This window comes from Sesamum indicum, linkage group LG5 (genome assembly GCF_000512975.1).
Source record: "Sesamum indicum cultivar Zhongzhi No. 13 linkage group LG5, S_indicum_v1.0, whole genome shotgun sequence".
NCBI classification, from domain to species: domain Eukaryota; kingdom Viridiplantae; phylum Streptophyta; class Magnoliopsida; order Lamiales; family Pedaliaceae; genus Sesamum; species Sesamum indicum.
In genome coordinates, this window is record NC_026149.1 from 12,057,600 (window position 1) to 12,084,428 (window position 26,829).

Below are 26,829 nucleotides of genomic sequence, written 5' to 3' on the forward strand. Positions count from 1 at the left end.
CATATCTCTAATATATTCAGAACTTTCTTCTACTGCAAACTAAAACATCAACCAATTCATCCAGCATGAATTGTTCTAAGCCACCTGAGATGCTTGAAAAGTGTGTTTCTATATCGAATTCGCCTCCACTTGAGGAGGGAAAAGAGGATCGATCCATGCACAAGTATGAAGGGGAGAGTGGAAACTATATTCTTCAGTGTGCAGAGTGCAAGGATCGAATGCATGGCAATCAAAAAGTTTACATGTATAAGTAGGTATTACTAGCCTTGCAATTCTTAAATACAACCTATGATTAATTATTATTGTTTTTTCCATTTTTTCCTGATACAACGCAGTTACTAGAACCTGGGTTTGAGCATAAACTCTCATAAATCTTCTAGTTCTGCATAAAATGAACAAGTGTGTTACTGTATTATCTAAACAACAACAATCCCACATAATTAGCCAAGACTGCTTTTTCTGCAGTGATCAAGCTTTTTGTTGCCGTCAGTGCCGGGCCAAAGTGATGGCTTTTGACAGATGTCAACACAATCCAGCTTGAAGATAAGCAGAAGCCTGTTCCACAAGCATTTTGTAATTGTTACGGGCATAAGTGTATGTAAAGGAGTAATGCTGTGTTGAGTTTCTGATGATTATAGGCAACTTTTATTTAGAGTGATAATCTGAAAGGTTTTCCCACACAGTTAGCAACTTCAACTTCAACAGTATCTGCAACTAATTTTCACGGCTTTTATGACAAACTAAGTACAGTATCTATAATCTACCGAGATTGGCAACTTCTCAGTGAAGGTTTGTGCCTATGCATAATAAACCCAACCATACTTCAAGAACCAATTATTGACAACTTCACGTAAGGACGTAGGCATGTTGGGTGAGAAAAATATCAGCCCTTTTATGCCTCTGTTCAAGTTGGCAACAGCAAATCACATGATTTTCTAATACTTTGGACCCTTAAGATTAAGGCAATATTCGTGAAAATTGTCCACAATTTGTTTCATGTTGAATTATAAATAAAGGTCATAAAGCTCAAGTACCCAATCGCAGTCCAGTCTCAAGATCAAAGTTGTACAACAGCAACCCTTAGAAAAGCAACAAATTGGACAATCATTTAAGGGGTTCTTGTTCGACAAAGAGATAGAAGAATCAAGACGGGTCCATACTTATCTCAGATTGGATACTTGTCCAGCTTCAATGTCCTGCAGTCTGAGAGTTACAGCTCTCTTGTGGGCGTCCAGACCCTCAACTTCAGCCATAGTCGCTACGTACGGCCCAAGATTCCTCAATCCTTCTTCAGTCAACGACTGAACTGTGATATACTTCAAGAAGGAATCTAAAGACACTCCACCATACATTCTTGCGTAACCATAAGTTGGAAGAACATGATTGGTGCCACTTGCATAATCTCCTACACTCTCAGGTGTCCACTGACCCAAAAATACAGAGCCTGCATGTAATTTAAGCCAAAATGCTATCATCAAAAGTTTGCATATCAATTAAGTGGCAATAGCATTTACATGTCTAATGATTTCATCAGGATATATAAGCCCGAGAAAATATCATGTTGAAGCACTTGCAACCACTAAATAGAAATGCACAATGTAACAAAAATATCATGGTAAGCAGAAAAATTGGTCAACATCAAACATTGTAAAAGTTATGAAATAATTTGATGTAGTTCCTAATTGTAAAATTTTATTTGCACATGCATGTCCACCTGCCAAAAGTGACTTAAGGATGTGAATAACTACAGCCAGGTTCCACATGTTAATTCATGTGAACTTCATAAAGGTACATTAATTCAATTGGCAAAGGACAAAGAACACTTGTAAGGGAAAATGGATAAACCACTTTGACTATGACTCAGTGAATGCAAGTTGATGTACTGAAGTTTGCCATTAACCTTATAAGATGTGCCTTCACTTAGATAGGGTGACGATTTGCAGCTATACCAGCAAATAAGATGCACAAATATTATGCAAGTCGAAAGGATATCAATGAGCAAGGCCCAGAAGTACAAAGCACATGCATAATCATTACCTGCATTCTCAACGAAAGGTTCCCACTTCTCAGCATCTTTAACATTGATTATTAAATGTTCAGGTGCATACAAGTTGGAAAAACTAATAGCCTGCAAATTCCAAAGATGGGTGTAATTTTGGGAAAATGTAAAGAGAACAAATAATCAAGCAAGAAATCAACACAGCATCGTCCATGCATGTCCTACAAATTCTTGCAGTTGTCAACCACTTTAGCCCTTTAAATACTCATGAGTTGCATTTGATGAATAGGCAGCAAAACAATCACACTCCACCTTCCCACTCTGTTGTAATTCAAATTGCAAAGTGAAAACAACCCCATAGTACTTTAGTTAAAAGATCAAATCTCCCCCACACCAACACTTAATTCTCACCAGTTTTTATAATATTGGCTCTCATATCGGTGACAATGGACTCATACATAAATCATGATCCACCAGTACAAATAAAACTGTGATCTCTATATGAATTTGGCTATCTGAAACACAAAAATGATGATCACTGCAAGTCATATTCTATTTGCAATGTTTTCAAACTACTTCACCTGTACGTATTATATCAATTATTAAAATCTACACCAAAATAAACCTTTTAATACAGCACAAAAGCATAGAAGTTTAACACTATTACTATGTATAGATTACAAATGGACTTCATACCAGCAGTTAAAGTAAATGGTATCCCTTGAAGCTGCATTATTCTTATAAATGATATTGACTAGATTGTAAGGTGTAAATTTCTTTCCTTTATATATTGATTTGGCTACTTGTGAGCAAGAATCAACTATGTGGTTATGCATCTGAATTATGGTACTAGAACGGGCAATTTGGTCAAGCATCCCTGATAGCCACCCTTGTCTGCCACAAGACTACCTGGAAAATTATATTTTCACAGGTGTTGCTTCCACCAATAAACAATTTTAGACAAGAGGCAGCCACTCTAATTTTCAGCACCACATCAGTGCCATCTCATATCCCAGCTTACACAGACAGCTATATTTTCATGTTATTAGATAAGAGATGTAACAAGAAGTTAAGAAGGACAAATTATAAAGACATGTCAACAAAAGGGGGCAAGAATCCACCAATAATAAACGGTTTAAACCAACGGCAATCAGTGGGTTACGGTGCACTATTAATTTAAATGGATTTACATGAGTCATTTAACCTCCCTGCTTACAACCATTTGTTAACCCAAAAAGCACAAAGAGATATTCTAAAATAACCCATCCCTGCTACCCAGGACCCCTCCCCCCAATACCCAATTCCTGCTCCCCAGGCCCCCTCCCCCCAACAGTATCCTGGATCTGCCATTAATACTAATATTACCACCTTCATGTGACAGCCACCATAAGCCACATTATTAAAGACATACCCTGATTGATTGCGCCAGCAAACTCTCACCATGTACAGACACCTCCACTCAAACTTATCCCAATCGTGTCAATGCAACAAGTTTCAAAAGAAAGGTGGATAGGTCTCTTAGCCACCTAACATAATGATGTCAACAGTGCGTACATGGTAGAAGAGTTCGCTGTTGGTCATCAGAGGCAAAGGATGGCAATCATGTGGAAAATTAGAGATCTTGACAATTTGATTTAATAAGATATGGGGCTAATTTGTTTAATAGCACCGAAAACTCACAACTGTATCAGGTCTCTGAGGCTCTGAGCCACCTAAGACTATGATGTCACCACCATCTATATATTAATAGGCTCAGTGTCACTCATCAAAGGCAAAGGATGACACATGGGAAATTAGAGATTTTGACAATTTCATTTAGATTTATGAAATAGACAGACTATATCCATGACTCCAAATGTATGTTCTTGGGACAGAGACCAAAAACATTTAACCTTTTAGTCTGTGAAACTGTAAATCATGCCAAACAAATAGCCCCAGGCACAGACAGAAGCCTGCAAAAAAATATCTTCCTTGGAAACATAACATTTTCATATTATTCTGTGCAAATTTGATACTGAACAAATATGCGAACCTCAAGCATATCACGTGCATAAACAGTAAAGCTGTGACTTAGTGCTTTTGAAGCAAAGCTTCCCCGAGGAAGGCTATTGCACTGCTTGCTGATTTCATCCTCAATTGCAGTTATATTCACACCCTCTCCAGCAACCACAAGAACAACTTGGCTATCAGGGCCATGCTCAGCCTGAAATGGAGAACATAATCTTTTGCACTATCAGACAAGAAACAGAACAGCATAACAGAAAGCAAGTTACATAAAGCTTACATAAGTTGGCAGTTGACAACCACACCATAAATTAAAGGGTAAATTACAACCACCTCCCATGAGGTTTAGCATAATTACGAATACCCCCTCGTTATTTGAAAAATTACCAATATTCCCCTAATTTTAATAGTTGTCTAACAATTAACCCAATTTATTAGGTTTTCATCTATTTTTTATGGTGAAGGGACCAAAATGCCCTTGTGGATTAAAAATTATAATTTTATTTATTTTTTTTAAAATTTTTTAATTTTTTATGGATTAAGTGGATAATTTTTTATAATTTTTAAAATTTTTCCATACACCCCGTCTGATATTTTTTAATAAATTATTAAGTTTTTAAAAAAAAATAAAAATACAGTAAGGGCAAAGTTGACAATTTCATACCTCCATCCAAGGATTACATAATTTCATCAAACATTAGGGGGGTAATTGTAATTTTTCAAACAACGAGGGGGTATTTGTAATTATGCCAAACGTGAGGGGAAGTCCTTCTAATTTACCCTAAATTAAAATGACAAAGATTTGGTTTTGCTTTCTCTATAGTCCAACTATTGGTAGAACTGTGTGTCTGTGTAACTTGCCACCTGGGGTTATCTTATGCTTCAATCAACTTCTCCCATATATCTGAAACTCTTTTTTCTAGATAAAGGGAGTTTCTACCCTTATTTCATAAACAATGGAAAATACAACAATTACATATGATAAATAAATAACATATAAAAAGGTAGCAGGGATTCCAAAAGGAGCAGACACCTGTGAAAGCAAATCTGCTGCTATATGAACAGGGTTGGCATGCTTATCAGCTATGACAAGCACTTCTGATGGTCCAGCGGGCATGTCTATTGAAATCATAGCTTCACTGTTCTATTGAGAAAAGGTAACAATTTAGCAACACATAGTAAGGCATAACAAAAACATAGGTTCAATCAATAATAATTGGGTTGATTACATTTTGCCATCCAAACTATGACTGTTTTTACACTTTGGCATTTAAACTTTTTTTTTTGTGTCAACTTACTACTCAACTTTACAAAATTTTACACTTTGCCATTTATATCTGTTTTTTAACCAAGTTTTTTGTCGAAAAACATCATATGTAGTGCACATGTGATGGTTAAGAGTTATGTGATGTGAAATTTTCACATATGGACAGCATTTGATGTTTTTCCGAAAAAAATCCATAAAAAGACGATAATATATGGCAAAGAAAAATTTCGCAAAATTGATATGGTAAGTTGACACAAAAAAAAGTTTCGATGGTGAAGTGTAAAAACGGGCATAGTTCGGATGACAAAATGCAATTTACCCATAATATTTTATACGGTGAAAAATACCTGGAGAATCATTTTTGCGGCAGTGACATACTGATTTCCAGGCCCATATATCTTCTCAACCTGCAGTACCAGCAACACAAAATCGGCAGAGATAGTAAAAAAAGTATGGCATTATACAAATCAAGTTCATAATATAAGAGGTCACAGGAAAACTTATGTTCCTACCTACTAAAACAGAGCCTCGGTTGCTATCAAATGATATGGCTATGGTAAGTTCACAATGATGTAGAGATCATACCTTAGGGCAGGATTCAGTTCCCCATGCCATAGCCGAAATCGCCTGAAAATGATGAGTCAAATTTAGTAACATTTAGAGTACCCTCACAGACAAAATATATAAGGAGAGTATACTGCATTTCTGACCTGAGCACCTCCAGCTTTAAGGATGTGAGTCACACCAGCTTTCTTAGCACAATAAAGGACCTCCTACAATCAGATAGTGGAAGGTGAGCCACATACCAATAATATTGTACTGTGTCATGATGAAAACAGCTACCTTACAAATGCTGCCATCTTCAGCAGGGGGAGTAGCAAGTACAATCGTTTTGCAGCCAGCAATCTGGGCAGGCTGATTTAGGAAAACCCATATCAGTGAATAAGGTGAATTTTTTAGTCACGGTTCCATTATCTAAAAAAACAACAGATGTAGTTGATTAAGTCACCGTACAACTGAAAGCATCAGAGCAGTTGAAGGTAATACAGCAGTGCCACCAGGAACATAAAGACCCACAGATGAAATACTTCGTGCCACTCTTTTACATCTAACACCCTGGAAAATTCAACACGGGGGTCAGTCAAAATGAATCAGGTAAGCTGGATTTGGAAACTACAATTCCATGCCACTGCTTACCTCCATGTTCTCAACAATTTTCTCAACTGGCTTTTGCGCAAAGTGAAAAGCGAAAATGTTATCGTAAGCCACATCAAATGCTTTTTGAACAGCTGGATCGAGCTAATCATGCAATAAAACCTAGTTAGAATTCTATGGTCAGAAGACAGAAAGTAAATCTTTTCACACTTGGCAACAAATACAAGCAACATGATCCAATACAATCACACAAATAAATGACATTTTCTATGAGAATATACCACTGGATCTGGCAGATCATTGACATTCTCAACTATGATGTCTAGCTCAACTTTGTCAAACCGCATAGTATAGCTGTTCCCAGAAACAAAAGCCAAGAATATATCACATTAATCACACCATAGCAATTAAGAAGAGAACCAAACAAGTGCAAGAACACCATACCAATTTCAGGCCAACATGGTTTTATGTGATATTCGTTCAACCATGATGCCAGAGCTCATTTGGGACTTCAAAAACAACCCAAACTTTAAGGCCAAATTTGGTCCTTTGTCCAAGTAAATTCAGGAGATACTTGGCATTAACATTATTTATCACTCCTTTTAGATTGATAAAATCCGGAAGTAACCTAAAATAAGCTCTTGCAAGTTAAGACAACACCCACTTTGATGCAACTGTGTACAAGAATAATACCCAAGTTAACAGGTTGGTTTTTCAAAACCTTTCCTGTTCTTATATTCAGAATTTCATAACTGTATCAGAAATTGATCCAACTCTTGACAACTTGACACATCCTGATTTACTAGACCTAACCAGCCCTTGGCTCCATAAAAAGACAAGCATAATCAAAAAACTGCATTCTTGCTGGACCTTAAGAATATTTCCTTTCTTAACCTAATTCAAATCTTAGACTCCAATTGCTTTTATGTACTTTTCCAGCGGCACAAATCTTTTCTACCACTTTCATAAATTCTGTTAGCTGTTGATTAAACAATAATAATACTTTGATATAGACTTTTATGATGGTATAACACTTATCCACGCTTCTCAGGCACAAAAAAATGATATTGAATCAGAATGAAAGGGTAAAGAAATGCCTACTCCTTAACAGCAGCATCACCTCTACTCCGAATGTCATCAACAATTGGCTGAACCTGAGCACACGTTGTTGCTTATAAAGTCAATGTCCAATAACTCCAAAGTTTGCCATGATATAATAATCAATTCGCTTCACAAGTCCAGAGAACAGAGAAGATATCTCAATAAGTTTCTAGGCAGATCCAGGCTCACCACATTGAAAATAGATGAAAAATCAATTCGAGGACGAGCTTTGAGGCTCTCAACCTCAGTACTAGTAAGATCTGACAGCTTATAGGACTTCATTGAACAATTTGGACTGCAGAGAAATGATCCTATAATAAATAACAAGACATAAGATAAGCAAGAGGAACTAAAACTAAATTCATTAAATACAAGATGGTATTCTTCTTTTAGTAATATCATAATATAAAAACATGAACAGATGTAACAAGAGAAGCATAAGTTCCACCAGAGCCACATATATAACCAATTCTAAGAGTTGATATTATCCTGAAAAAACAAAGCCAGCTGAAAACCCTCAGTTTCTACAGTTAAAACACCAAAATTCACTCATCAAGCGATAGAAATCTAGACATTTGTACATCTTTTATTATCTTATGCCATCTCTCTGAAACCATGCATACACAGTGGAAACATCTTATAATCATAGTGTTGGACATATAAGTGACAACCTTTCTAGTTTTAATTAGGACAAAGTGAAAAGAGAGAGGGAAAAAAAGAAGACTAACGTATATATAAGAGAGTCATTCCATAATCCAAAATCATAGGCTATTTCAAGCGCCCACCCCGGAAGAAAGAAAATAAAAGAAAAATGACATTAAAAAAGGTTCTCAAATTGAAAAAACTGATTGATTGAACTAAGCCAGAATTTGGAAAGAACTTTTGGGGAAAATAAGTGAATGATAATTGCATTGTCTGTATCTATCTTCCCAACCAAGCAACCAGTTACACCCGTATAAAAGTTGAAACCGATGGCAAATCTAGAAGGGTGTCAAGCAAAGGTTAGCCGCATTCATAAAATGGCACCACAGTTTAGTCTTGTTTGATTTGAACTTACTAGCTCTAACATTAGGCACAGCTCACATAAACAAGTTAATGTACTATCACAATCCACTCATAAAAGATAATAACACCTTCCTCCTCACAGTAAAACAACTATCTCAGCCCAAATTCACCACATTCCTACATCCCAGCGGGATATATAAACCACCAAGACGCAGAAAATGCACCCTTCTGCGCTTCTACTAAGACCAAACCATGAAGGATCAAAAACACGGCTCAAACAAAATAAAGAAAAGAAAATGTCAATCATTCTTCCGACCACGAACTTAAAGTCCCAAACTTACTTCGCCGAGAATTTGAGGGTAGTTGTTGATGAGTAATTCTTGTGGCAGCAAATAAATCACTGACCCGATTGAAAGAAAGAAGTCTACAGTCCATTAACCCCAAAACCTTCAATAAAACTGACTGATTAATTCGAGTTTTTCTTTACAAATTAAAATCAAAAATTATACAGTAAGATCAATGATTCTATATTCAAGCGTGAATCATTGGGGCGGATTTTGACCTCACCTTAGGAATGGAGACGAAAGAGAGGCGACTGCAAGTGGGCAGCTACAGGACACGTTAAAATAATTATGAATTTGCCCCACAAAATATATTGTAATAATATTTTTCAGTTATCAACATATATATATATATATAGGCCTTATTTACCGATTTGGATATCAGCCGTTTACTAGTCCTGTGGGCTGCTAACAAAATCTTCTGTTGGCCCGTGAATACATGGGCGGCCCAGTACAGGTCCCCATTCTGACCTACATTCAAATTCCGCCCACCCACTTAGGATTTCTATCATGCTCTTAGTTGGACCGACATCGTCGTCTTCTCCTTTTCTTTGGCACAGGGCATGAGTCTCCTTGTCTGAAGGCCTTTCGGTGTTGCTCAGATGAAACCCTTCGCTCGGTTTTGGTTGTGAAGCACTCCCCCCCAATCTGATCTCTTTGAAGAATCCTTTTTTGTTACTTGGTTCCCAAAAATTGGTGCCTTTTGCCACGATGCTGTCTCATTTTGGTCCCAAAAAGTGTCCGTGTATCCGTGTCCGTGCAATGTATGTTCAGATTGCTATTGGCTGCATATTGGCACCAATGTAGCTCAAAAGCCATTGCTGCTAACTACATACTTTTCAAACTGCGGAAATAATCAAGAAGCAGCTAAAATTGTGTTTTACCATTCACGCTCCCCAATTTATGTAAACCTGTAAGAAGTATATGTGCTTTTCTGTGCTGCAAACATCACTAATGTACAATTACAGCCTCAGTGGAAAGAATGCAATCTAACTACCACCATCCGTTTGGAGGTAATAAACGAGGATGCCCCGACACACAAACGAGGATGCCCCCAGACGTATAGATTTCTTAACCAAACAAATGGACATTTTTTTACAAAAAGATGTAAAGACGTGAAGGGAAAATGGAGCTAACTTAGTCATCTCCGTGGAGGATCAAAAATTTCGTTCATCTCTATTTGGGCACCTTGCGACGCCCTTGAAGTGTTGAATTTCTCTGCTTCTCTTGCAATCTGAATGTCTGTCGGTTTATAGTAATGCACGAAAACTTTTACGAGAAAACGAGGAAGGAGTGCTCCAATCATGATACAGAGCAAACACAACCAGAACAGTGCTGTCTTGGCAATATGAAAGAAGGCCCTGCAGAAGTATTGACTTTGAGATCAGTCTTTGTTTCAGTTTCCAGAAAAAACAAAGCCGTTTAAGGCTTAAGACTTTGTCACGTAAATGAAAATATATGAAGACTCGAAGTCATGTCAAGTAATACTTCAATGAAGGATAAGCTCCGTTACGATATTTTTCTGTGGAGTTCTGAAATATCAATGGAGATGGGGTATGTTTAAATGGATGGGAAATCGGTAGCAAAATGCCTATTGGAACTCTCCACAAAAGCTCAGGGCAATTTTCAGGTAGGCGGTAGCGTGAGATATGAACTTGGTTGACTTCATCGTTCTAACTCCAGTGTGTGCAAAATCATTTGCTCTTTTCTCTATTATTCAATGAGTTTTTCTTTAAAGCAACTACAGTTATCCTCTACAGATGATACCTTTGTGTAAGCCAAACCTAAAGACCAAATGACATGCATAATGCCGATTGCAAACTAGTATATAACCAAAGCCATGTCAGACATGAGGTCTCCGATATTGCTCAAAGGAGAACTTTTACTAACGAAACATGAGTAAGTAAAGAACAACATGCGACTTCTTAAATAATAAAGTAAGAAAGATAATTGATTAGGTAGAGAAGCCGTACCAGTAACCAGGCAGGAAGGGCAGCACGTCAATAATCATGACACAAATAAAAGTAGCAATTATAGATCCCCAGATGGCTGCATGTGTTATCCAATACCACCGGATTACGTCCATAGCTAAATGTATGTTAACCATTATTACAACAGCAAGCGTCCAAAGATCTCCTAAGCTTGAACCGTCAACATCACTTCCCCAGTAAGCAAGGAGAGGTACAAAGAAGGAGGCTATGCTTTGCCACAATGTGTCCAACATTGTTACCCAGAACAGTTTTCTGTTGTAACTTTCTTGCCTTTGTCCAGCTCCATAAAGTTGAGGATGCTCCATCAGAGAAGTTCTACTTAAATCCTTATCAAGAATTCCTACTACAATTGTAGGAAACGATGTGTATATTACTGAAAAAAGTACGCTACTCCAATCGGTGATGGCCGTTGTCAACGTGAAGCTTGTAAAGAGCACGTACCTGTAGAAAGAAGATGATGACACAGAAATGGCAAATTACCACAAGTTTCTCATATTTACAATCCAATCCAAATAGTTTCCATATTGGATTATTGTCTTATCCATGTATTTAATTTCATTAGAGTTGAAAATGTTGTTACTTTGACCATTTTTAATTATCTCTGCACACGTCTCCCTGCAAGTGTTTCCAGAATCATGTCACGTACTTATAATTTTTCTACTCACAGTAAAAACTGAAACAGTAGCATCCTTTGTTAATCTTTGGGACATAACGGTCATCATCGCCACCAAGGGCAGCATGTTTTTAATAATGATTAGAGGGCCATAACCTAAACTCCTGAAAATGGAGAAACTATCCTCAAATTGAAGTCTGACGTTTAAGAAAATACTCTAAAATCACAAAGGGGATAGTCCTCTTAACCAAATACATCTTTCTTGTCAAGGAGTCTAATCTTCACGCTAAGGTTCTTAATCCCGTTTCCAAGCTCAAGTTCAGAAACTGAATTCGAGCACAGGAAAAGCCATGTATCCAGATAACTGATGTCTCAGCCTTCTTTCATCATTATAACAAGATATGAAGGAATAAGAGTTCTTGTTCCATGGACCACCCAAAGCATACTTACCAGAACAAAATTCCTTTCCTGTAGAAGTTGTACAATATCATGTAGCTCATCCGCTGATAATTCCAATGTCCATGAACCAATAACAATGGGACCAAAAATCTAAATTGACCCATTGCAAAATCTGATGCCATGACAGCTTGCCGACCTTCTTGTCCGCTGATACCTATGCCCACATCAGCCATTTGAATCATTGAAACATCATTTGCACCTGAAAGTCATACAGGAAATTAAACTTTATCAGACAAATTAACCTAGTGATAAACTGTTAATCGCTTTTCCTTCTGGGCAAACTTCATTTTTCCTCCTTTCACTATAACAGACAAAAATCGTGATGCTTACCATCTCCAATGGCAAGGGTCATGTCATCAGTTCTATTTTTAATTAAGGCAACTATGCCAGCTTTTTGCAATGGCGCCACCCGACAACACAATACCACATCACATTTGCTTGCTAATTCAAAAAGCTGCAAGAAATCAACAGTGAATTAATAGAAAACGTGTAAAGTTTGTGGAAGAGTTCTCTGTCTGCAGGAGAGAGAGAGACCAGCAGCGTACCTGTTCTTCAAGGTCAGTGTCCAAGATGTAAACAAGGCTTGTTCCATCAATAATTAAGGCAACTTCATTTAATCCAGTTCGAGAACCTCCAGGTGTAGCATTAGAGTCAGCTGTGAGCTTCTTCCACATTAATAAAGCATCTTGTAAACTCTTCCTACACGAGTCCTTGGAGTTGTTGTTTATTACTATTTGGGTCATCTTGCTTGTTAAGAGCTTAGATGAGTAGCCAATTGAAATTGCTGTTTCTTGCTTGTCCCCAGTCAAAACCCAGACCTTGATACCTGCCGTTCTTAAAGACTCAATTGCCTCTGGGACGCCTTGCTGCAATTTGTCTTCTATCCCAGATGCACCCAATATGGTGAGATGATTTTCAATATTGCTTGCAACTTTACGAAGTAAAGCTGCCCTTCCCATCAAAGCAGTACTTGCCAACTCATAAGATGATTGCCACTGTTCAAATTCAGATGGACTCAGCTCCCGCATACCAACGACAAGTGTTCTCAAGCCCTTTGAGGAGTAAGTATGAAGATGAGTTTCAGTTACGTTTAGCATATTCAGGTGCAGTGATCTATTTATGACACTAAACATGGATGTATCAGCCCCTTTTACGAAAACCTTTACTGTCTTATCAGGGCATCCTAATATAACTGACATCCTCTTCCGGTCACTATCAAACTCATGCAAACCCAAGACGTTAAACCTGCACTGTCCATTAATTGGTACTTAAAAAAACATAAAACTTGCTGGAGACATTTGGGAAGCAAAAGAAAGAAAAGGAAACCAAAAACAACAGAAGAGAAAAAATGAAAAAAAGAATAGAACAAGAAAAAGGGCAACTATAGTACTCAATAAATTAGTAGAAGCCCTCTTCTAGAGACTTAAGCGGGAACAATAGGAACAAGAACAAGGGTATAGCTCATTTTACCACTGCAACTATAACTTTCATAGTAGACTATTTAACCAATGAAAGTATGCTACTTGTTGGTGATCCCATCTTTTCCCCTTTTATTCAAACTATTTTTGGATATGTTGCCATATGTTTGACAAAAATATTTATTTAGCTAATTCAAATATTAAATGCAGAATTCCAATCTAAAAGACTCATAGTTTCCAACAGTATGACTAAGTATGTAACCATATGCCACAGATGGTGTGGCTCAAAACCAACCGGTGCTCCTTATAGGATGAACCAGGAAGTAGAGCAAACTAACATGGTCACAACAGGTGAAGAAAGCAATTGAAGTTACCTTTGTCTTTCCCCATGGATGTCAAGAACTATGTGACCTGAAGTTCTTTCAATAAGCATAAAACCATATGCTGCAGCAGCATAGACTAATGCCTGTTCATCTGGAGATTCCCCCTGATAATCTATCAAGTTCACAGCAGGATCTGGTGTCTCCACAGTTATAGGCACAATGGTGTTGCAAGCAGCCAATGCTATGAAAAAATCACAAACATGTTTGCCTTCACCCGTGTGTTTTCTTTTCGATAAATCAAGAAGCTCGGGGTCAACCTTAACCTTCATCCTTGGTCTCAAAACCTGCCCACCACCTGACACCAAACAAGACATATAAAGTATATGCTCAGAATGTAGAATTAGAACATGCTAATATGACAAGAATCTCGTCAAGGAACATCATAAATGAGAGATAGGGTAGAGGGATTGCAGACAGAGTACCTTGAGCTGAGTTTCCAATTTGTCCATCTTCAGTACTGTCCTGTGCATTGCTGTAGTCTATGCCTCCAATGCTTGCGCATTTAAATTCCATCTTGTTCTCAGTAAGGGTACCAGTTTTATCAGAGAAAACATATTTTATCTGTCCCAGATCTTCATTTATATTCAAGGCCCTACACTGAAATCTTGAGTTTGAGGCTCTATCATACATCCTGTTATCTTGGATCATAAAAAAAGCCTGGCCGACACGAACAAGCTCCATAGATATGTATAATGATATGGGAATCATAATCTGGAAAACAATAACCGACATAAGAAACACAAAGAATATTTCCAGGCCCCACCCGTAATAATTATAATCTTTAACTTCATTCTCTGAGTAGTCCTTTTTCCTATAAAATTGCATCAAATCCAGTTCATCTTTGTGGCGTCTCAACCAAACACCATGACAAGCGGATACTATTGTACACAGTGCAACAAGGAATATTGAGAGGAAAATGATCTCCCGGTTCATACGTGTCTCGAGATGGCTTCTCTTGGATGGAGCTCCAGAGTTGTTGAGCATTGCTTTGGTCTCCCTGCCCGCATAAACCGCAACTCCGACTGCCCACTCAGTGTTCTTCAGCTCACAACCACGAAGAATTATATTAGAAGGTCCAAGAGAAATACGCTTTTTATCAATATCCATATTTGCCTGGAAACCATAAATGTTCCTATTCGGTTTCTCACACTTGATTAAACCACTAATCTTCTCATTCTCTGGATTTTTGGTCTGTGTCTCTTGCTTGGCATATCGAGTTTTCAAATTCGATTCACCGTCCAAATTGGTAGTCTGCACATAAGCAACTCCAGTGGTGTCACTTGTAGAGAGCAGCACCATGTCACAAGGAAGAGTTTCATTTGCAGAAACTTTAATGATCTGACCAACACGTATATCCTTCCATCTTATCTGTTGAAACTGCTCATTTACCAAAACCCACGCCAACCGGCTGTTCTCAATCTTGTCAGACCGGTGCCGCCTATAGTCCTCATATCCATCCTTAATGGCCGTGACTAACAGCACAAAGGCCAATGGCATAATGGAAGCTCCCCGACCAAATACAGCCAGCTGGGGCAGCTGATTGAGGATAGCAATAACAAGAAAGTATACATAGGCAACCCTGTGGAACTGTTCAAATAAATTACGGGGCAAGAATGTCAAGATGGAATATTTCCCAGTCCTGATCGAGTTACCAGCAAATTCAAACTTCTCGTCTGTTCTATCAGGGTCATTTATATAGATTAACCTTGCATCATCATCATTTATCTCTTTATAAGAGGCGCTGAAACCTTCAGAATCAGCACCCCTCGACCCATGCCTCACAGGTTTTGATTCCAGCTCACTAAAGCTCACCTCCCTAATAGAGCGCCCACCAGAGGTCTTTGACCAAATCGACTGAACCGGAGAAATACTTCGCTGGGACGATGAATTCCGTATAAAGTCAGGAACTTGACTTGCACTTTCACTAATTTCAAACTGGGAATTTGAATCCATCCTAGAAGAAGGTTCAAGGCCAGCGCAAATTGGTTTCAAACTATCAACGAGACTAGGAGAAGCTCTTCCTTAACAAGGTGCAAGCACAATGGCCGTGGTGAGGCCATGATCTCAAGATCAGGGACCCCTTCAGCAGCTCACAATCAAAAGCCACAACGTTCATATACAAACACCACAACCCTGCTCCCCAACCAAATATCACCAGACCACAACAAAACCACCAAAACTCGGAAATTCAGGCACAACCCAGATGCCGATCTCACCCAAAACCACCAAAAATCACAAACTCAAGAACAACCCAGATTAGAATTTCAAATAAAAATCACACGCCAAAACGAAATTACACCACTGTCAACTCACACTAAGCAGGAACCAACTTAAAACACAAGCACAAAAGGCTAGAATGGAGTACCAATTCTATCTCATTCTTGTATTCTCTATGACTAAAATTTTAGGAGTAAAGAAAAATCCCTGATGATTACAACAAAAGAAGGATCACACAGAAGAATACAGTTACGTAAAGCTAAGGTAAGTATAGCACTGATTCAAGCTGGTACACAAGCGCTTGCTTCTATGAAATTGCACAACAAACAAAGCGATCGCACAGAAACGATGAAGAGAAGCAGATTTTCTTTCTTGCTGGCGTGTAACTTGGTCTGATGCGATATGAAAACGAAGATGCATCAGCATTCTCGTAAAAATATTTGAGAAAAGACAGAGAAAATTCAAAGGTCAAAGGCATAATTCTTGAATCAAGAAATAAACAAGAGGAGACGAAGATTGCAAGAAACTGGGAAATCAATGAGACGAGTAGTAATGGGTGGCGACAACCCATCAAAAAATAAAGTATTTTTTCGGATCAGAATATCAATTCTTGATTCAGTTAAATTATTTTTTATTTATTATTAAAAATGAATTATTACAAAACATTGAATGAAATGTAAGAAAAGTTGTCGTGAGTGGTAGTTGCAGTAGTAGTTTGAATTTTTCTTGGTTTAGGTGTAGTTTCTAGAAGCACAAGACAAGACAGGGCTGCAATATTCAACTATGAATGCGTTTATAGTTTGGACATGGCCACAGCATCTTATGCAACTTGTTCTCCATCATTATTGTTGTCATTAACATTAAAACACTATTTCTTACTATAATTAATACTGATAATGATTAAGACCCTTTTGTCTTTTTTTTTAAATAATTACACCTTCTTTTCCTAAAATTTTATATAATTACAAGTAAACTCTATGTAGTTTGAAAATTTACATTTAATATCTCTGAATTTTACTATTATTTAACAAATAAGTCCACTCGTTAGCCAAAACTCACCAAATTTGATGATATTAAAGAAAAAATAGATTAATGTTTATTTGTACCTTTGATGGACTTATTATTAATTTCTTGCAGGTCAGATAAATATTTTTATTGCCAAATCCCTTTATACATCTTTTCACATTAATGCATGTTAGAGGATATATTTTCATCATTATAATGATAGTTCAGTCACAAAAATATTTTTTTAACCTATAATAATTCAATAACAAGTCAATCAATATTTTTTATTAATATAGCAATAAAATTAGTGAATTTTGACTGACGGGTAACCTATTTGTTAAACAAAAGAAAACATCAGAAACGTTAGATGTAATTTTTCAAATCAAAAAGATTCTACGTGTAATTATCAAACATCGGGGGAGAGATGTATAATTATCTCTTTTTTCCCCTATTTTATTTCAGTTAAGAGTGTCCGTTGGGCTATAATTAGATTGGTCCAAAATCTTAATACCATTCTTTTTTTCAATTAATTGCCAATTTTATCCTTACTAGTTATTGTGGATACTGTGTAATTTATGTTTAAAATATCTCATAATCTTCTTTAATATATAATATCAATATAATAAATTATCACAATGTATAATAGTAAAATAAACCAAATAAAACCGTCCGACCCCGGATTCGGATCTAGGAAGTTTTGACAACTTACCCTGTTTTTATCCACTTGGTGATAACTTATGTTTGATGCACGTGTCTTTCAAATGAAATGAAAAAAAAAAATCAAATTTCATTAATTCTTTTGCTGAAAAAGTGTTAAGCACGGAAATTCTAACCAAAATCGTGATTGATTAGACTTAACCAATACATAGCAAGTGTATTATACTTACTCTATAAAATTGATTTAATTTGAATAAATCTGATTTAGATTAAAAAAATTCATAATTTCAAGCAAAATAAAAAATTTAGGGAGGTTGGTGTAATAAAGTAAAGATGATGAATTGAAGTTACTTTAAACACAAACCTAAAGGACTAACTATCACATTTCTCCTTCTTCTTCTTCTTTTTTTTATTTACTAGCTAATGTGTACACTATTTCTGCATACATATAATAAATATTTTTTTTATTCTAAGAGTAAATTATATAAATTAATACATTTCATTTAAAAAAAACAAACAAATAAAGAAAAGAAAACTAAATTATCAGTTAATGTAAAATTTGAAAAGTGAATAAGTTAGTTACTTTATCAGTTGAAGGGCATTTTCGACTTTACAAAAAATTAGTGCGGTGGTATTATTAACCACTGTATATATTAGTATAGATAATTACAGACATTGACAAATAGGGATAATTATAAGCCATTCTCTTAATATTTGATCAAATTACATGTAAATTACATGTAATTTGAAAAATTATATTTAATACCCTTAAAGTTTGCTTCTATCTAACAAATAGGTCTTTTTGTTAGTCAAAATTCACAAAATTTGTTGATATTTACAAAAAAATAATATTTACCCAGGACTGACTTATTGTATGTCAGATAAACCTTTTCTTGCTAAATTAATCTTATAACGATGAAAATATAGCTCCGTACATTCATTAATATGTAAAGATGCAAAAAGATGATTTAATAATAAAAAATTTATTTGACATGTAATAAATTAATTAGGATAAATATGAAGTTTTCATCCGTTATTCCTAAGAAATAAATAAGTTGGCTTAAGTATATCTTTTAAAAGTGTTTTTAACACACGAAATAGCAGCCATGAATTACTTGCAGCAGCAGGTCTCTCTCTCATGGCCATCTCCAAAATCCTACTCTCTCTCTCTTCCACCCCACCCCCAACAATCCCAAAATCTCACGCACCGCCCACCTGCCCCCTCTTCCTTGAACCCATCTCATTTGATACTACTAGGATTCTTGTCTCCAGGAGAACTTTGATCCACACAGCTTTTACAACTTGTTCACTCGTAACCTTATCTTCTGCTGTTGCGCTAGCTGAAGAAATATCCCCACCCCCACCACCATCATCGTCATCGAGTTCGTCAAAGTCTTTTCTCTCGGGCATTGCCAATACCAAGTCTTGGTTCCAGTTCTATGGCGATGGCTTTGCGATTCGTGTGCCGCCCAACTTTGAGGACATCATGGAACCTGAGGTCTGTGCTGTAATTCCATTGCTTCTTCTTGTTGCTTCCACATTTTTATAGCTTTCTTCAAGCATATCATTGAAAGTGAAATTTTTTTATGCTTTGATTGTTTCTGATTCTGTGTCCATACTTTGCACGATTTTAAGGACTTCCAATATTAAATAAGCCAATATTTGTTCTAAATTCAACTAGTGATCTGCATATGGTCTAAATTCAACTAGTGCCTGACTTCAAGAGTTTCATCTTGTGCATATATTCCTCTGTATCAATTTTTTTCTTGGGATTCAAGAATTGATTTTTTTTCTTTTGTAATTCTCGAGGTCTTTGACCTTCTCTTCTCATGTTTCTCATAGATATTATCCATCTCTCGTTATAAATGGGTCTGTTGGTCCTTGGTCGTAATTAAAGTAGCAAATTCAATCCTATTGGAGCATATCTGAAATAATATGTCTGGAATCACGTCTCACCTTTAGTTCTTTGAATTAAAAGACAATTTTGTTGAACTTTGTAGGACTACAATGCTGGATTATCTCTCTATGGAGATAAAGCTAAACCAAAGACTTATGCTGCACGCTTCGCATCTCCTGATGGGTAAAAACTACTATCCTCTCACAATATTAATTTGTTGTTGTTCAACACGCTGTACCATGAACGAAGATGATACTTGAACTTTATTTGCATTTCTTGATTCCTGAGCCTTGACAGTGTGTCTACATGGTTTCAATGTCATACAGATCTGAAGTTCTAAGTGTTGTCGTTCGGCCGTCTAACCAACTTAAGATCACATTCTTAGAGGTCTGTGAATGTAGTTCTTCTTCTTTGACCTATCAGAAACTTAAGACACAAACTAATTCTATTTGCTTCTATGTTTAAAACTTTTAGTTAGTGTGCTTCTTTGTTTCAGACTATTGCCAACAAAATAATGTTTCTTAAAAGGTGTTCTGATTGTTCCTAATTTGAACTAATAGCTTATCTCATTATACTTCCATTCATGAAAAACTTCAGAAAATGGGTGCCAAGTGCATTTTTTATTCTCATTCACGTTGGATTTTGTATAGAAGACGAAGGTGAGGCTGAAATTATTGTTCATTAATTCGAAGATTATTGCTGCAGGAATGTCTTTTTATAAATCCATGGATGGGATGCCAACCTTATTAGTCCACGCAGTTGGTGCTTGTCAAACCCTTTTTTGGTAGAATAAAAGATTTGTAATATATTTTCTCTTTCTGGCTGTACACCTTTGTAAGCTGATTAGAGTATGATAACTGCAAAGTTCTAATGCAACATTGCTAGCGATGTTATTACTTCTCTCTTTTGAGTTTTATGAGATGGTGGTCAAATTACATATGCTTAACCCATGTGATTTACAATTGAATGAACACTTCATCTAAAAATTGTTAGAATAAAGGAATTCTTTTTATTTATCAACCAGATGTACATTTATGAGGCCCAGCATGTGAAATTTTTAAAGGTTGGGAGAGTCAAAACTCCAACCTCATGACCATTGGCTGCTCCAAAATCATATTGCTTGACTTTCTGACAAAACCTTCAGCTATTAGAAAGAGAATGTTTATCTGATATCTTCAGTTTATGTGATCGAGCATTCTCAGGTCGTCTTCCATATTTCAGATTCTTAATTTAGTTTCTGTGTTTTCACTGGTTGATGTGATGATTCTTTAAGGTTCTTCACCACAAAAATAAATACCCTATATGACGAATTGTTAGCATGAATGCCTATAAGCCTCAATTACACCGAGCCTCTCCTTAACAGTCGAGCACTTCATACCTGTTATTCACAAATCAGTCGAAGACTATGCTCACTGGGATTCCCCTTCCTACTAAGCTGAATAACTGAAAGTAAGATTCCTGAAAAGTCTGCCACTAATGTTTCTTTCTAGATCTGAAAAGTATTCCTTTTACCTTCCATGAAGGTTTTATGAGAGAACTTCCCTCATTAGATAGATCTAATGTTGTATGACCGTGAATTCATGGTTATATATAATGGATATAGGCTTCCATCAGTGAACATCTACTTGGTTCGTGGTTTTGGTTCATGAGATCATCTTGCCTATTGCGAAGCAGCTAGAATAGCATGTCCTTTTTACCAAAAGAATTTTACTGTATTCATTACATTACTGCCTTGAAAAGAAAAAAATATATGGACCTGAATCATAACTATATTGAAAGTGTTTTTGTTTCATTTTCATGTTATGAGAGTGCTTATTCTATTTTTTGGGCAGGCCAAAGACATTGCTGATTTTGGTTCACTGAAGCAGGCTGCTCGAATATTTGTTCCAGGTATTTTGCCATGAATGCTGTTTTGCCTTAAGAAAAACCTTAGCATTGTTTTGTTCATATAACTTGCGCTCACACTGCTCTAATTTGATTATTCAAATTATATATGCAGGTGGCGCGACTTTGTATTCTGCCCGCACATTCAAAATTAAGGAAGAGGAAGGTTACAGGTATCTTTATGTGAAATTAGCTGCAGTTTATCCGCTATATCATTACCATTTCCACTGTACCAGCCATCAAACCAAACTATAATGCAAATTTTGGATAGTAATCTTGGCCCAAAGGCAACACAGTTTTATCCAGCTATATGAAATAGTAGCAGGACCAACTGCGTTTCCAGAATATCAAGAGTAAGCCACTCGGAGTAATAAATAGGCGAATCCTTTCTTTTCCCATTTACAGAACTTATTTGTGAATCTCAAGGTTTGTCAGGGCTAGAATGTCAATAGCAAGTATTAGCATTTGCAACTCCCAAGAATGTAAATATAATTTCTAACGTAATCTTTTATGCATGTACTTATTTCAGGAATTATTACTTTTACGAGTTTGGTAGAGATGAACAACATGTTGCACTAGTAGCTGCTGTTAATAGTGGAAAGGTGCGCCTGTATCCTGTTGCACCTTTTCAGTTTCTACTGTGTTTCTGATCTGCATGACCTCGATTGCACAGGAACAGAATGAATTCGTTCTGCGGTTCAATTTTGTCAAAAGCAAACTCATCAACATCCCTGGAAAATCTTTATCCCTTGTTGCACAAAACTCATTCAGAACTTATTTTATGCCATTCGTTATGAGAATGCATTCAAAACTTTTCTTTCCATTTTATGTTTAGGCAATTATTGCTGGAGCTACGGCACCCCAGAATAAATGGGATGATGATGGTGTGCGGCTCCGCTCTGCTGCTGTCTCATTGACACTTCTGTAATGCATATGTCTGTAAATTCGCTAAACTGATGTTGCAAAGTATTGATCCACCATCTTGGAGCTGAGTTGGGAGCAAATCCTGCATTACAGGTGCTCGATTCATTTGAGGGTTATCTTTGCCTCTGATTCCAGGACTAATAGTTACAAAGAATCTTGGTGCAAGATTGATGAGAAAGAGCAGATCAGCTCATAAGTATAGCCTGCTGCTATAGGTTAAACATGTATGGTACCTGATGTTGAAGATCCTTAATTATGAAAGTACATCTACTACCGATCCATTGTTCTCAATCCTGTATACAACATTACCCATCCACATAAGCTCCATTCTACATTTATTAAGTAACCGAAGGTGAAATTATGATATTATCTTGAAGCAAACTACAACAGGTAATAGTTTCAGGGGTTAATCTCTTCTCTAAACTTGAGTAGTCTAGGAATCTTGGCAAAATGTTCTTCATAAACCTGGATAAGCTTTTTCTTTTTCTTTTTTTTTTTGTGTCAAGTCAAAGGGATAATTTTATCAAACAATGGTCGAACTATCAACTTGGAACCCATTGAAAATAGAAAATATAACATAGGGGCGTGAAAATTTAGACTGAGAAAACTAATGAAGTAATGTAGAATACACGTATTAATTGCAGAAGGAGAAGTAGAAGCAAAAGAATCTTTCCCATTACTGCAGTCTAAGAGTGGTTTAGCAACAATTTCAAAAGGCCGCACTGCAAAAGTTAGCTGGAGACAGACCATTACAAGAACAACCTAGCTACAGAATATAGAGAAGGAAACAAGGGACCCAAGGATATCTACAACTCGTAAAAGTTATCGCAAAATCTCAGGCGACTTTACAAGTTTATATGCAAAGCTCAACAAAAGGTACAGACATATTCTATGCAGTCTCAGAGAAGAACTGAATTCGGATACCTGTGTTGAGTCACGCTGCAACCTCCTGAAGTTCCTCAGATTCTTTTTCTGTTTCTGATATTAACGAAGCCGATTGAATTTTTCCAGCATGCTCAAGGCGCATCAGAATCACCCCTCTGCAAAAACAAAATTGAAAGGGCAACTCATGATTAGCCTTTGAGGTCAAGTGAAAAGGTCAGTAGTCTTAGCCTACAAGTACAGAAATATGAGCTGCTCCTGCTTTCATTGTGGAAGCGCTAGTACTTATGTTCCTATTTCACAGTGGGTTATTGACATTTCCACCCATACACGAAGTAGGAATTGTCATGCGCAACTTCGGCATTTCATGCGCTCTGATACTACACAGGGCAACAAGGTAACCCTACATAAAGTAACGAACTTGCGATGTTTACATCACCTTCAATTATTTGGGTAAAAGAGCATCAAGTTTGTACTTGTAACAATCCAAATGCCAAAGAAAAGAATAACTAATATCCTGCCAAGATAGGAGAAATGATAGAATACCAATACATAAATCACTTAATAATCAAATCTAAACTAGTTTGGCCACTTCTCACTAACAAAGCAAAATAAGACTTATGGTGTCAACTATTTAATTCTAGAACAAATAAAAAAAGTACTTGTCCCAAAAATATTCTCATTCAGTTAGGAGTGTGATACACCTTGGCAATTCAAATATAGAAGCACTATAAAGTATCAAAACTTTAAGTACCTTGCGAAGCGAGACTGAATGGAGATGTCCCGTACTTTAATCCTGTTCACTGTTCCACTTTGGCTGACCAGCACCACTTGTTCATCACTTTCTCCATCCTCTGTTGAGACCATCGACAATATCATCTCTAGCTACTAAGATTCTGTTGCTTAAATAAATTGAAATGTGAAGTTATAGGAAACATTACCTCCTACAGAGAACCCTACAACAAATACAGCTGCCAGGCGATCTTCCAAAGAAAACTACATAATTTCATAAATTGATGATTATTATGAAATAGAAGCAATTTTAGAGTTATACTAATCCATCAACCAGAGCCCCACCCATTTTCTCAAATTCCATTGTTCTATTCAATATTCTTTCCCATTCAATCAGGTGAGCAAAAGAAGATAGCCTACCTTGTAACCTTTCAAACCAACCCTATTTAGTCGTGACATCCGGAAACTAGCAAGAGGAACTCGTTTCCCATAGCCACTCTCAGATATGAACAATAGCCAAGGACCAGTGGAGCCCCTGCCACTGCACAATAAACCAACGACAGTTTTTTATAGTTACACAAGAAAAATACTGTCTAAGCAGCATAAAGAAAAAAAGAACATGACTGCAAAAACTGGGACAATGACATAGCAATCAACAAAAGAAGCATATGCCATTTACGTGTTAGCTTCAGAAGTGGAGTGAGAATTAGAGGGGAAAAGGACTTAAAAGCTGGATTTATTTCACCCAAACAGTTAACTTCCCACACTTGGACACTATGACAACGACAGAAAAAGGAAGTCATTATCAGGAGTCAACAGAGTAAGAAAATGACATGTCATGTATTAAGTACCTACTGTAGATGGGAGAAATTACATCTCAAGGAACACATTAACATTGCATAATCACACTGTTCATGACGGTATGGGATCACAAATACACCAGAAGAGTAACTGGATGAGTTGCTAACCAACTGTAATTAATTGAAATCATGCAAGAGCAATAATTTAACACAAAAATATTTAGTAGATGGAACATTTTTTTTGAGTACAACTCATCCTAGAGTAAAATTGATATAAAATACTATGGGAACCATAGAAGAGTTTGCCAGCTAATAGTTCTATGAACCAGTCTGATAAAGTTCCTTCTGAAAAGTGAGTGTTTCAGAAAAAAAGTAATAGGAAAAACTGTGACTAAATCTAAATTGATGATATCTACCCAAATATGTCAAGTCAAATATTTTTCCAGTCCCAGAATGAAGTATAATACACCCATTATGCTAATTTTGAATTTGTTGTCTATCAGCTTAGAAAACTCCAAGCAGCAGTAAAAATAAAACGACCAAAAGTCCATTACCTCATGGCCAAAACACTCATACAACGCAACCATTATGGTTACATTCCCAGAAAGCAAGAATTGGAAGCTTATTAAAATTTTGAAACCTCAAACAAGATTATATCACATAGATATGCTAGTCATCAAGCTGCAAACAGAAATATTCATCTAAATGATCGAGAAATTACTGGGTATGCTGTGTTTCTGAGCATTTCTCCAACATTTTGCCCAGAGATGCAGGTATTAGGTCCATGCTTGCCATTTTATCCCCTTGTTTCAATCTCATGGCAACTCCACCTCTAGTATTCCTTCCAAGTGCCCGAATCTGAATGAACAAACAAGCCAACAATAGAAACAATAGTATTAGGAGTAATATAAAAAGGGAACACTTACTGTAAGGCCTGTAGCATACTCTTAGCTAGACCAATGGAGTAATATCTGAATGTAGAACTAAAAGGTAGAACAATTGCCATCTTCAATTTGAGATGAAGCAAGGACGAAAAGTGTACTTACATTCTCACAAGGGCTCAAAATCACCATCCCATTATGTGAGGCCATGGCCACATAATCATCATTTGTACAACGCCTCACCCATTTCAGTTCATCACCAGGTACCTGTCAGTTAAAGTTTGTTGATTAAGCTTCAAGATAGCATTATAGGGAAATCCCAAGCAAAAAGGAAGTGGACGAACCAGTTGAATTGCTATGATTCCGGTCGACCTTATTGATGAGAAATAATTCAAAGAAACTTTCTTAATATATCCCTTCATTGTTAGCATCATAAGATATTGGTCTCCTTCAAATTCGCTGACTGGAATTATTGAAGTAATTCTCTCACCATCAGATAGGGACAAGATCTGGGTCCAAGCAAAATTCAATGACTGTTTAATAAACTTGTAGAAGATTACAAGCCAAGAACTTTGGTCAAAGGTAGGACAGTACTTGGACTAAAGGTGTGCCAGCCCCAGCCCTGCTGCATTCAGGAATTTTATAGGCACGAGCAGAGTAAACTATTCCCTTATCACTGCAAAAAGAAGTACAAGAAAAAAGTACACATTAGTTAATCAGGTTGAACTTCAAGATAAAACCAAGACTACAGATGCCCAAATCAGAAACGGAAAGTATTGGTGGCAGTGATTGTAGATGAATGGAAATGCCATTGACACACCAGAGCAGATACTCATCAGCACCACATACGTCTCTAAATGGAAAGAAAAAATTACAGGGAGAAATGAAGCATCCATTGAATGCATATACGATACGTCCATCAGGAATGGTGGAGCATCTCTTATCACTATACACTAGTAGAATGAAAGAAGCAACCAGCATCAGGTACAGCTTTTCGTCAGAGCAACTGTACACTGCCATGGTGTTAAAGGTATGTTAATATCATCCGTGTTGGGCTGGGGGAAGAGAAACCAAAAGATTCATCTGCTCGTGCAAGAATCTGGATTTTGGAGTTTTGTCTTTTCACAGTCAAATAGACAATTCTCAGTGCACCTTATAATAATAACTACTAAGATAACATAAGCATAGTAAAATCTGCAGCTAAACGCACCACC

The 26,829-nt window shown here is 36.7% G+C and overlaps 5 protein-coding genes and 1 long non-coding RNA gene across 10 annotated transcripts in view; 2 read left to right on the plus strand and 4 right to left on the minus strand.

The window, feature by feature from the left end:
- LOC105162416 (histidinol dehydrogenase, chloroplastic) lies at positions 220 to 9,578 on the minus strand. Of its 4 annotated transcripts, XM_020693864.1 has the most exons (17): positions 9,243 to 9,578; positions 9,099 to 9,140; positions 8,873 to 8,978; positions 7,716 to 7,837; positions 7,527 to 7,579; positions 6,707 to 6,779; positions 6,468 to 6,569; positions 6,285 to 6,386; positions 6,114 to 6,185; positions 5,981 to 6,043; positions 5,856 to 5,897; positions 5,618 to 5,677; positions 5,037 to 5,147; positions 4,032 to 4,202; positions 2,038 to 2,128; positions 1,161 to 1,444; positions 220 to 555 (listed from the first exon to the last, which is right to left on the minus strand). In XM_020693864.1, exons 3-16 carry the CDS (start codon positions 8,964 to 8,966, stop codon positions 1,161 to 1,163), a joined length of 1,440 nt encoding a protein of 479 aa, XP_020549523.1. In that variant the 5' UTR covers positions 8,967 to 8,978; positions 9,099 to 9,140; positions 9,243 to 9,578; the 3' UTR covers positions 220 to 555. The 4 variants fall into 4 exon arrangements, with proteins under 4 accessions (XP_020549523.1, XP_011078711.1, XP_011078712.1 ...); XM_011080409.2 differs by lacking the exon at positions 9,243 to 9,578 and having other exon boundaries at positions 9,099 to 9,212; XM_020693865.1 differs by lacking the exons at positions 220 to 555; positions 9,243 to 9,578 and adding an exon at positions 969 to 1,079 and having other exon boundaries at positions 9,099 to 9,212.
- On the minus strand, positions 9,773 to 11,339 carry LOC110012037 (phospholipid-transporting ATPase 1-like; the record flags this gene model as incomplete). The annotated part of the gene is made up of 2 exons (XM_020694124.1): positions 9,773 to 10,233; positions 10,846 to 11,339. Coding segments are annotated over 2 exons (714 nt in total), but the record flags the coding sequence as incomplete, so codon positions are not given.
- On the minus strand, positions 11,720 to 16,579 carry LOC105162414 (phospholipid-transporting ATPase 1). The gene is made up of 6 exons (XM_020694125.1): positions 14,159 to 16,579; positions 13,728 to 14,031; positions 12,481 to 13,180; positions 12,266 to 12,389; positions 11,927 to 12,134; positions 11,720 to 11,840 (listed from the first exon to the last, which is right to left on the minus strand). The coding sequence occupies exons 1-6, from the start codon at positions 15,687 to 15,689 to the stop codon at positions 11,720 to 11,722; spliced, it is 2,988 nt and encodes a 995-aa protein (XP_020549784.1). The 5' UTR covers positions 15,690 to 16,579.
- Positions 18,715 to 22,611, plus strand: LOC105162417. The gene is made up of 7 exons (XM_011080411.2): positions 18,715 to 19,113; positions 19,616 to 19,695; positions 19,839 to 19,899; positions 21,345 to 21,402; positions 21,512 to 21,569; positions 21,926 to 21,998; positions 22,232 to 22,611. The coding sequence occupies exons 1-7, from the start codon at positions 18,754 to 18,756 to the stop codon at positions 22,322 to 22,324; spliced, it is 783 nt and encodes a 260-aa protein (XP_011078713.1). The 5' UTR covers positions 18,715 to 18,753; the 3' UTR covers positions 22,325 to 22,611.
- Positions 22,974 to 26,829, minus strand: part of LOC105162598 (DNA gyrase subunit A, chloroplastic/mitochondrial) — a gene marked incomplete in the record, with an annotated part of 17,956 nt that continues 14,100 nt past the window's right edge. The window contains 8 exon segments of the mRNA XM_020693822.1: positions 22,974 to 23,360; positions 23,957 to 24,056; positions 24,144 to 24,198; positions 24,355 to 24,475; positions 25,456 to 25,592; positions 25,781 to 25,882; positions 25,960 to 26,124; positions 26,210 to 26,291. Of these exon segments, the coding sequence (XP_020549481.1) occupies positions 23,255 to 23,360; positions 23,957 to 24,056; positions 24,144 to 24,198; positions 24,355 to 24,475; positions 25,456 to 25,592; positions 25,781 to 25,882; positions 25,960 to 26,124; positions 26,210 to 26,291 (868 nt within the window).
- Positions 23,330 to 26,829, plus strand: part of LOC110011991 — a 6,109-nt gene continuing 2,609 nt past the window's right edge. For both annotated transcript variants that reach the window (XR_002287094.1, XR_002287093.1), the window contains exons 1-2: positions 23,330 to 23,418; positions 23,507 to 23,599. This is a non-coding gene — a long non-coding RNA (uncharacterized LOC110011991). The remainder of the gene's footprint in view (positions 23,419 to 23,506; positions 23,600 to 26,829) is intronic.